The following is an 11626-nucleotide window of genomic DNA, read 5'->3' as shown; positions in this document are numbered from 1 at the left end:
GTGTGTGTGTGTGTGTGTGTGTGTGTGTGTGTGCATGTTCATGTGCTTGCTATGGTTAGAGGTTGGAGGACAACTTGTGGGAGTTGGTTCTCTCCTTCTATCACATGAGTCCAGGGGATCAAACTCAGATCACCAGTCTTGTGTAGCAAGTGCCTTTATGCACTGAGCAGTTTTGCCAGCCCCTGTAATTGTTTCACATTTTGACCTTATTATTTGATGTATTTGTGGAAAAGTAATTGCTTATAAATATTCTATCTATAAATATTCCAGTAAAAGGCTAAATATCGGCTATTTTTGTATATACATGCACACATATATACAAACATGTATATATGTGTGTATGTGTGTGTAAATATCTATCCCAACTTGTTTTTTATTTTTTATTATTTATTTATTTAAGTTTTTTGACAGGGTCTTCCTAGTCCCAGCTCATCTGGAAGTCACTACATAGACCTGGCTGGCCTTGATCTAATAGAGATCGGCCTGTCTCTGTCTCCTGAGTGCTGGGATTAAAGGTGTTTGCCACCACACCTGGTTTCCAACTTGGTTTTCATTTAGAAAAGAGTTTAGTAGAAATATCACTTCATTGTTGAATAGGTGAAACAACTAATCCTCTTATCCAGAGGGTACCCTCCTAGTGTCCTTGTTTCTTATACTTTGATCAGTAGGAGCTCAATAATATATTTGAGAGTTTTGTTGAGTATTTCATCACTTAACGTAAAACATGATTCAGTGATCCTAACAAGAAAACTAAGAGACTTTTTAAATGAGTGGGGAAGTTGATTTGCAATTCTTTCACATTTTGCTATTTGATATATTTGTGGAAAATAACTTCTGTTAAATATTTTATAAAAATTATGCCAATAAAAGTTTAATATTGACCACTTTTTGTTTTATTTCATTGTTTAGGAGAAAAATGACCTGAAGCGTGCTGGATTCATGCTCCAAGAAGCTGATAAACTCGGCTGCAGACAGTTTGTTACTCCTGCAGACGTGGTTTCAGGAAATCCTAAACTAAATTTAGCCTTCGTAGCTAATCTTTTTAACACATACCCATGCCTACACAAGCCTGATAATGATGCCATTGATATGAACTTACTGGAAGGTATGTCCTTTTCTGCCTTGGTTGACTCGCTGTGTTTCTTTGTTGTTTCCTTGTCCTACTTCACTGCCCTGGGTAGGGGATTGTGGTGCAAGATGCAGTTTGCTGTGTGTGGGCATGTGTAGTCACTACAAAGTTCAAATTACAGAAAGTCATTACTGGTTTGGGTTGTTAGAAAATGCTGGGGCACATCTCATCTGTCATTGCTCCACAGGAATTTAGTGAGAACTATCATACCTTTAAAAGAATCTTGTAAATGATCCTATAACAGAACTCTACTACCAATACGGAAAATAGATTTTCTATTAGAGAAGTAATTATTCATAGCTCCTTTTTCCCTTTGAAAGCAAGTTTGACTCCAGTATTATTCTTGCTCATGTTTTTAGTGTCCATAGAATTATAGTATTCATTACTGATTGTGTGTGGGTGATTGTTATCTGTCTCATAATATGTAATACTTTCCTATTTTGCTTCATGAAATGCAGATTTGACCCCTCCTAATGTAGGTACTGTATTTAGTACTTTTCTATATTCTATAAATATATTCATTCTGAATTTTCCTTTTATTAAGGCATTAATTCTTTCCATCTGGGTTGATATTTATTTTTTGCATTTTCATGCTGTGTTGGTTTGTCTTAATATGCCTACACAAGCAAGAAATGCAAATGGAGTTTAATTAAGTAGAGCAAGGCTTTGATTATGCACACTCTTTACTAAATTGCCTTCTATAATAATGGGATATTGTAGTAAACATATTAGAAAATAATTCTGACCATCAGACTTCATGATTTGATGTAAAGTTTTCATCCCTCTCCTGTGAAAAATCTTATCTTTTATCACAAGTAATCTTTGAAAGGATTCATTGATATTTTATAATATAGTTTATTTTGTATTATGTTGCGTGTTCTAAATGTCACTGAAGCTTACAATATATGAATCATCTTAATGCCAAAAACATTCTCCGTATCCAGCTCTTTCTCCTTATTTTACCCAGCCTCTCTTCCTCTCTTCTCCTGTTTTCACACCCTCACCACATGAACACCAACACCCCATTAATGTTAGAACAGAGAGGAAAGGCAGTGCAGCAGCAGTAGCTATTGGAGGGACAGCCAGTCCTAGGATTGTCTCTTTAGTTGCCCTTGTTGAAAATAAGGAGAATTTGATGCTGCGATGTTCACACTTCTCCAGAACCCACTCTTACTCTCTTCCCCAATGTGAAAGGGTGAACTGGTTTTGGAATCTTTTTACTTGAGCTACCCTAACTAGAGTTCTAATGTCTGTGACGTTACATAATTACAGTGTCACAACTAATGAAATTTCAGATTTAACAAATATATTTTTGAGGGCTATAATTAGACTATATTCTCTACAAAGATACATAACTGAGAGGGAAATGACAAAAACGTAGTATTTTTGTTTTCTGTTTTATTTTAGGAAAAAAATAACGGTGAAAGACTAGAACGTTAAAAACAATTAAGTAAAAAAGGAAGACTGCTAAGTTTTTTATGTGTCTGGAAAATTTCAAGATCTGTCTATGTCTTACAGCAGAAGGCATTGTTTAGAGTGGCATATTAAAAATGATCTGCTTTTTATAGTCACTGAATTCTTGCTAAATATCTTTTCCAACTTGCTCGCTTTCCTCTTTGTCATGTTTGGATTCTTTTGCTAGTGTTAAGCATGCTTTTGGAATTTTTCAGTGTGAACATGATTGCTACATATTTCCACTAGTATATATTGTACTTACTAAGATACTATGGGAAATATTTATCAATCGTCTTTATTTAGAACATATGTATGTCCTGACATAGTTGCTAAAAATGTATATGACTTTGACTGTCATTGGATTATTGTCCTCTGCAAATTTGTATTTTTATAGATCCTTATGAAATTAGAGCTTTGGCTTATCACATTCCAAATTCATATATTAGTATGTCTCACAGGCAGAGAATTTTATCTTTAGGGAACAACTGAATATTAAAAACCCAATTAAATATTAAGCTTTCATATCAAACTGTGCCAAACACATGTGCTGTATGCAGAGCCCCTCGGAGAATTCACTTTGTGGTGATGGGAAATACACAGACAATGGAATTAGAAAGATTTTGTTCAACTCATGGTTCCACTATTTAATATCTGTGTAACCTTTGTGAGTCTTGGTTTCTCATATATAAAACACGAGTAATAATATTTAGTTCGAAGAATTACAGGGTAGGTTAAATGCGATCATGAATGAGAGTTTAATCTACAGTATGTGTTTATTAATAGTCAGGGTGGGAGGAAGAAAGCACATTATAAATGTTGAATACATGTTAATTTTTTTCTGTCTTCTTAATAACGTATTTTAAAAAACATGCTTGTTTTATTGAAACTTTTTTATTCAATTTCAATTTGACTTGCAAATGAAAAGGACATTTATAGTGCTATCAGGCATATTATAAATTAAGATTTTTAGTTAAACTATTACTAGTTGTCTATAATCTAAAAACATTTTCTAGTCTGCAATACATATGTTTTTAAATGCTTTACTGTGGTTCTTACTTACACAAATGTATAGTGCTTCTCACATTGAGCATTTACTTACCAATACAACTTAAAATGCTAGTAGGTAAATATATGCTCGCTTATAAAATCTATTTTACTTTTCATGTGTTAAAAAGTTAAAAAACAAAATTAGTTGAGAGTAGGAAGAAATATGAATCTCTGAAGCTTATAATTTTCAAGCTTTTAAATTTAAATGTAATGTTTTTAAATTTTCATTATATCATCATATTCAACAAAATTTGAATTATCTTAATTAAAAATTAAACCATTATGGCACTTCATCTTTGTAATTTAATGACACAATTTGGATTTTCCTAACTAGATATAATGTACAAATTTACAAATTACTCAATTTTTTTTATATATAGTATAATACAACATTAATAGGTTAGGGAGACAACCAAAAGATATAGATGAGTCACATATATCAAGCTACTGGTCATGTGCTTATGTTTATGCCATACTGGAAACAGTTCAGAGATTTAAATTGCACCTTTTAATTTGAGTTTAAATATTCTGATATGGATTATTTATTATGAAGTGGGTAGCTACTTTATAATCAGCCACAATAGACTGATCAGTTACTTTTTGTGAAGTCAGAGGGAACAAGTTTAAGCAAGAAACTATTATTTGGCTAATAAAGCCAGAATTAAAGTGGATTTGGGAACTGTTAGGTAATAGCTTTGAAAAACCACATGAAAATATTTCCTGAATAGTTGATGAAAATAACAGAGTCCTTTAGATTGTGCAAGATTTTAGTTCCTCTCTGGATGTGCAGGTTTGCACTCTCTGTGGTACTTAGAAGTTTACTGCAGAGGTGACTCAATAGGAATGGGCCCTGGAGTTCAGATGGTTGTAATTTCTATGCCAAATTGCCTGGGAAGTCTCTCATGGACCAAAGCCTAGAATGATCTAAACTTTCCTATGGGTTAGAAGTGATGAGCGCCATAAAAGTTTTAGCTTTTGAGAGTTTGGTGATAAGAAATAGTTTAGGTTATTCCACTGGCCCTCAACTTTGTTGAAGAACAAGAAATGGCCCTGGAGTTCAGATGGTTGTAATTTCTATGCCAAATTGCCTGGGAAGTCTCTCATGGACCAAAGCCTAGAATGATCTAAACTTTCCTATGGGTTAGAAGTGATGAGCGCCATAAAAGTTTTAGCTTTTGAGAGTTTGGTGATAAGAAATAGTTTAGGTTATTCCACTGGCCCTCAACTTTGTTGAAGAACAAGAAATAGCTGGGTGTGGTGGCGCACGCCTTTAATCCCAGCACTTGGGAGGCAAAGGCAGGCAGATCTCTGTGAGTTCAAGGCCAAGTCCAGCCTGGTCTACATAGTGAGTTCCAGGACAGCTCGGGCTATAAAAAAAAAAAAAAAAAAAAAAAAAAAAAAAAAAAAAAAAAAAGAAATAATATACTGGGCTGAAGAAATGGCTCAGCAGTTAAGAACACTGGCTGTTCTTGCAGAAGACCCAAATTCAATCCCAGCAGCCACATAGCAACTAACAACTGTCCATAACTCCAGTTCCAGGGTATCCGACAGCCTCTTCTGTCCTCTGTGGGCATTGCATGACATGAGTGCACTTAACTACATGCAGGTAGTACACACACATATAAAATAAAAATAATAAAATATAAAAAAAGAATAATATACTGACTTAGGACTGTTTACATTCAGTAGATTTCTATAAGTGTGGCAAGGGAACTCATATCTCTTTCCACATCATGTATATCATACTCACATTTTTCTTATAGTCAGTGTATGCTCAAAGAGACAGGCTAACCAAACGTGCCTGTAGGAATTTCCCACTGAGGTGATCTCTGAGTCCTGGAACTTACTATGACGAAATGTGTCTCAGCACAAAATAGAATGCTGTGGGTGGTCTGTGTTTCTCATGTATCTTCAACAGTGACAGCCTAAAATAACTCAGATAAATAACTGATAAATGTTGATTATCCCCTAATTGCAATTTTTTATAGTACCTGAAACCCCCTCTCCCTTTTTATTTGGTGAAAGCATATGTTTGTGTCCCCAGAAACTTCCCTGTATAAAATCATAATCTGAACAAATTTAGACATACTGCATTTAGGAAAGGTAGAGCTTTTCAATGTCTGCTTAATGTGCTAATGTTACCCTGCTTGCTAAAAGATTTGTTTTATGTTTGGCCAATCCCTTTTGCATCTGATCACAACTTTATAGTAATTAAGTCTATTGGTTACATTTCTGGACAGAGAAACTCATGGCTCAGAAGTAGTTCACAGTTCACAGACACCAAACAAGGGATATAGATGGGGAGAGAGCAAATGAAAGCTTCCTAGATAGTTGAAATGGCAGAGATTTCCCCTCTAAAGAAATAATATGTAAGACAAAGTGTATGTGGCCAGTTTATACCTACCAGAATGGGTTAAGACTAGTTTTTAATTCTTTTGGCCTGAATCATCAGTATGAACTTATGTCTTTACCAGGAGAGAGCAAGGAAGAGAGAACGTTTCGGAACTGGATGAATTCATTGGGTGTCAACCCATACATTAATCATTTGTACAGGTAAAATATTTTATGTTTTAGCCTTACTGTCCTGATCTAACTTCTTTTTTTTTTTTATAATCTAACTTCTTAAGTTTCAAACTGTTAGTATGTTTACATGAGATCATTTTCTCAAATCACAAGAATTTAGCCAACCTTGAGAATGTGGAGAAGTAGCAATCTATTAAAAAAAAAAAAAAAAAAAGCATTATTTGAAAAAACAATGTGGGGGCTGGAGAGATGGCTCAGCAGTTAAGAGCCCTGGCTGCTCTTGCAGAGGACCCAGTTTCTGTTCCCAGCATTCACATAGTGGCTAACAACTGTCCATAACTCCAGTTCTAGGGAATCCAACACCCTCTTCTGACCTCTGTGGGCATTGCATGCACATGGTACACTTACATACACACAGACAAAACACTCATAAAATAAAAATATAAAACAAAATTAAAATAAGTGTTACAAAAATTGTAATTTTTTATGATAATGTAAACAGTAAATACAATCCATTTTTATAGTTGTGGATCATGAAAATAATTATTTCAACACTAATGGATTATAAAACAACAGTATCTGATAAATTATTCTCATCACTCTATCAGTATTTTTCACTACAGTTCATAGCTTTTCATTTATTTTCGTACACCTTAATTATTCTATAATATTCATGTATTGTTATTCTTATTTATGGACATGACTCATTTTCCTTGGGTAATTATTCCATTTTATTCTTATTCTTTTGTATTCAATTATTTATTTAGTTTTCCAAATATATTATTATACTTTGTTCTTATTCCTCCTCACTGTCCTTCTCCATCCTTGTTCCCCTTTTGCGAGTCCCCTTCCTCCCTCCAAACAGTACATTTTTTTCTCTCCCCCTCTTTAGACCCTTTCCTCTTCTTTTCATAGCCCCCTCCTTTTTTGGTCTTTTTGAGACAGGGTCTCCCTATAACCCCAGCTGGCCTGGAACTCACTATGTAGACCAGGCTGGCCTTGAACTCACAAAGATCTGCCTGCCTCTGCTTCCTGAGTGCTGGGATTAAAGGTTTATGCCACAACACCAGCCATAGTTCCCCTTTTATGTTCATGCCCTACATATATAAATTTAAGTCCAGATCCTGCATATGAGAGAAATGTGCTGTTTATCTAAATCTGGTTTCTTTTACATAACTTAATAACCTCCAGTTGCATCAATTTTTCCATAAATATCCTAATTCCGTGCAAGGGAATCTTTAAATTTTTGTTGTTGTTGTACTGAATATTGAATTCTAGGGCCTTGCACATGTTAGGCAAGCATTCTGTGACCAAGTTATATCCCTGTCCATGAATGTCATGATTTCATTCTTTAAAGCTGAATAAAATTACACTATGTATATGGACCACATTTCCCTTATCTAGCCTTCTGTTGATGAGCATTTAGGCTGGTTCCGTATCTTGACTGTCATGAATAATGAAGCAATAAGCAGAGATTTGCAAATATCTCTGTGGTATGCTGACAAGTCCTTTGAGTATATACTCAGGAGTGGTATAAGGGGATTATATGATAGTGCTCTTTTTACTTTTTGAGAAGCCTACATACTGATTTTCATTGAGTGCACACAGACAGGACTCAGCTATTTCCTGTGCTTTCTGCTGGTAGTAACTTGTCTTTCTAGGCATGGGTAAGAGAGTGTTTCCATTTTCTTTATTATAGAATATTGCCTTGACAAAAATGCAAAAGAACAATGCTACTTCAGCATTTTTTTTGAATGTTCATTAGTAACTTTATTTATAATAGTTCAAATGCCTGTCAGCAGAATGAATTTATACAGCACTATACTATGAACAGGAGCATATATACTTCAGCATTTTTAATAAGAAAAATATCTAACTAAATCTATCAATAATATACATACTCCTTAAAGATGACAAACTAAATTATTATTCAAATATGAACTGAAGATTAATAATATAGCAGAAAGCCTCGATGATTGAGGGTTTTTAAAAAATTTATATTAGCATGTGTGTGATGTGTGTAAAGGGTGCATACGTGTTACAGCACATATGTAGAGATCAGAGGGCAACCTTGTGGAACAGGTTCTCTCCTTGCACCTTTACATGGATTTTGGGGCAGTGAGCTCAGGTCATTAGACTTGTGTGGCAAGTACCTTTACCACTGAGCCATCTTACTGACCCTGGTTGAGGATTTCTGTTCCTTGGTGTTTAAGTATTATTTTAATACACTCATATCTGAAAAACTCTTTGAGTGTATAAATTCTAGCTAGTTGAAGAAATGTGTCTTAGCCTGGCATTTGCGTTACAGCAGCCAGGAAGCTAAAGCCCCAGTATTGGCGGTAAGGAGATATTCATGAACTGATTTAAAAGACTATCTGTAATATATTATTGTGAATAAAGCAGCAATATGTCTAGTATAATCTGATTTTCTTTAAAAATTGGCTATGTACAAATTTGTAAATTATTTTTAAAAAATATTTTATTTATTATTTTTATTTTTTTATGTGTACAAGTGTATTGTCTTTTATGTATATGAGTGCACCTGTGTTGTGCAATACCATGGAGGTCAGAAGAAGGCTTCAGATTCCCCTGGAACTGAGTTAAGGACAATTTGTAGCTGTTATGTGGGTGCTGGGACTTGAACCCGGGTCCTCTGCAAGAGCAGTCAGTGTTCTTAATTCTTAACTGCTGAGCCATCTCTCCAGCCCCTGTAAATTATTTCTTAAAAGAGAATCCGAAGTTACACACCAAATTATGCAAGTCTTAAGTAGTAGGAGTAGAGAATACTCAAGAGACTTCTATTTTCTAATTTTAGTAATTTTAATAGTAATTTTGATTTTATTTTCTAACAATGAACATGTATTTCTTTCATCATTAAAGGTTGAATTAAAGGCTAGGGGAATGGTTTATTTGGCAAAGTGCTTGCCACAAGCACAAGGATCTCAGTTCAATCCTGAGAATCCATTTAAAAATGTCAGGCCTGGTGGCATGTGCTTGCAATCCCAGGGCTAGAGAGGAGGGGACAGCCAGATCCTTGAGACTAGTTGGCCAGCCAGGGTAGCCTACTTGGTGAACTCCAGGACAGTGAGAGACCCTGTCTCAAAAAACAAGGTGGACTGCTCTTGAAGAAAACATCTGATGTTGTCCTCTAGTGTCCACATGTACATGTGTGTGTGGGCATCCTCTCACAAACATGCACATACATATATGTGCACATGTACACACAATAAATCTAAAGAGGGTTAAGTTTGTTCAGACTCAAGTTAACGATTTTGTAAATGCCAAGAATGTTAGAGTTCTCCGTGGTTGAAAGGAGAAGAGAACTAACCAATTTTTTTTAGCTAAAGATATTATTATTATTATTATTATTATTATTATTATTCAGCTCTTGAAATATTAGTAAAGGTCCTCAAGGCACATGTAATTTTTTTCTTGGAAAACAGTCTGTTCACTTTCAAAAGATCTTCAAAAAACACAATCTTACAGAGAACACTTGGAGATAGGAAAACAATAACCATGCATCTAATTGGCATCAGAAGACCAACCCCCTCAGCATTTTTAGTTCCCCAACTGCAGTATACCCAGTCCATACCAAAGCAACTAGACTGACCTACACTGATTTTAACTAAACAGCCTTTTCTCTAAATAAGTTATTAAATATATTTTAAGAATTATGAGTCCTAAAGTTTTTCTATCACCAGTTGTCACCAGTTGGTTCTGGAATTTAAAATCTCAGGAAATTATTCAAGTTTCTGGATCTCAGTTTTCCTCTTTGCACTACATGAATAATGATGATGATGATGATGATGATGATGATGATGATGATGATATAATGCCATGATATACAGGAATAAGGATAAATTCATTTAAAATTTAAGAGAAAAATTAATGAAATAGATGCGATTCTAAAACTCATACAAAGACTTCAGTGATTTCTTTTTGCATACAAAATGCTCACGTGCTCACTAATACCCTAGTCAGATCTTAATGACTTTATTTTTTTTATTCATTTATTTATTTGGTCTTTTTGAGACAGGGTCTCCCTGCAGCCCCAGCTGTCCTGGAACTCACTATATAGACCAGGCTGGCCTCGAACTCACAGAGATCTGCCTGCCTCTGCCTCCCAAGTGCTGGGATTAAAGGTGTGCACCACCACGCCCGGCTTAATGACTTTATAAAAGACTTTTCCTTCACTTAGCACAGGGTTGAGTACCCATTCACTGCCACACGATAGGTGCTCAGAGAATGAAAAGCAACTTTAATATGAATCTAAGCAAAACCCAGCCCAGTACATAATGCTGCTGGAGGAGAAAAGTCCCATAATACTTCACAGCACTGGTGCGGCTTTATTTCCTTCATATACAGAATTGAAGGCAGATCCTGGAGACACACTTTGGGCTTCTTTAAAAATTTTTTATTTATTATTTTTATGTATATGAGTGTATTGTCTGCATACGTGTAAGTGCACTCGTATTGTGCAATGCCTGTGGAGGTCAGAAGAGAGTGTCAGATCCCCTGGAACTGGAGTTATGGGCAGTTGTTAGCTTCCATGTGGATGCTGGTCTTCTCTCCAGTCCCTACTTCAGGCTTTTTCAGAGAACCTACGTTTCTGATCCAAAGTAATAGGATTCTTTAGTATTCTTACTTGAAGAATTCCTACTTGCTTACAAATTCCTCCCTCTTTTCCCTCATTGTTGAACATGAACTACCGACTGTGGTTTTCCTAGAGCTATTTTAAAAGTTTTTAAAAATCATAATGCATAAGTAACACATGAACTCATTCTGTACAAGTTTCAAATATTTAAGTATATATAGAGATAATTCCCTTTGTTTCCTCAGATTCCCTCTTCCCGCTCATAAGTAATCACTATTCACAGTCCTTATCATATATATGTATATAAACATTCAACTGTAATTTTTGATAAATGAGATCAGACTATATGAGTGTCCTGCCATTTGCTTTTTAAAACTTAATGTATCTTCTAGAACAGTAGGAAACAGGCTTTAATAAGGGAGATATGGATAAAGATTGGGTTATTTTAAGGGAGGGGGGAGGGAAGGGTATACAAGGAACCTAGGGGATAAAGGGAAAGAAGGAGCTCAAGAGAGGTAGAATCATAGGAGAAGCGTATTTTTAAGGGAGAAAGGGGGGAAATGGGAGCACCTTAAGTGGGAAAACCGTGATGGAGGGGTGAGACAATGTGAGAGATAAACAATGCCTAGCTAGTTTTGAAAAACAGAGGGAACCATATTATTCCTACAACCTACTGACACATTATACATAGCAGATCAAGAAATATATGTCTAGGTAAGTTTTTTCTGAGAACAACTGGTCTTTGCCTAAGATTTATCTACATGACACACAGTTATTAAAAATACCAGCCTAGTGGAACTAACCTTCTTGGGTGTTTAACAGACATACTTTGAGGCCTACAATAATTTGGTCAGAGGGACATAAAGGACACTTTTTGC

At 35.2% G+C, this 11626-nt stretch overlaps 1 protein-coding gene across 3 annotated transcripts in view; it reads left to right on the top strand.

The window, feature by feature from the left end:
- Nucleotides 1-11626, top strand: part of Pls1 (plastin 1) — a 120247-nt gene that overhangs the window by 95620 nt on the left and 13001 nt on the right. For all 3 annotated transcript variants that reach the window (XM_008856343.3, XM_017795170.2, XM_029557818.1), the window contains exons 10-11: nucleotides 910-1105; nucleotides 6106-6184. In XM_008856343.3, coding sequence (XP_008854565.1) covers nucleotides 910-1105; nucleotides 6106-6184 — 275 coding nt within the window. The remainder of the gene's footprint in view (nucleotides 1-909; nucleotides 1106-6105; nucleotides 6185-11626) is intronic.

Source organism: Nannospalax galili, unplaced genomic scaffold, assembly GCF_000622305.1.
Source record: "Nannospalax galili isolate Female #2095 unplaced genomic scaffold, S.galili_v1.0 scaffold708, whole genome shotgun sequence".
Taxonomy (NCBI): Eukaryota; Metazoa; Chordata; class Mammalia; order Rodentia; family Spalacidae; genus Nannospalax; species Nannospalax galili.
Note: the sequence above shows the minus strand (reverse complement) of the source record. Positions and strands in the feature narration are given on the sequence as shown.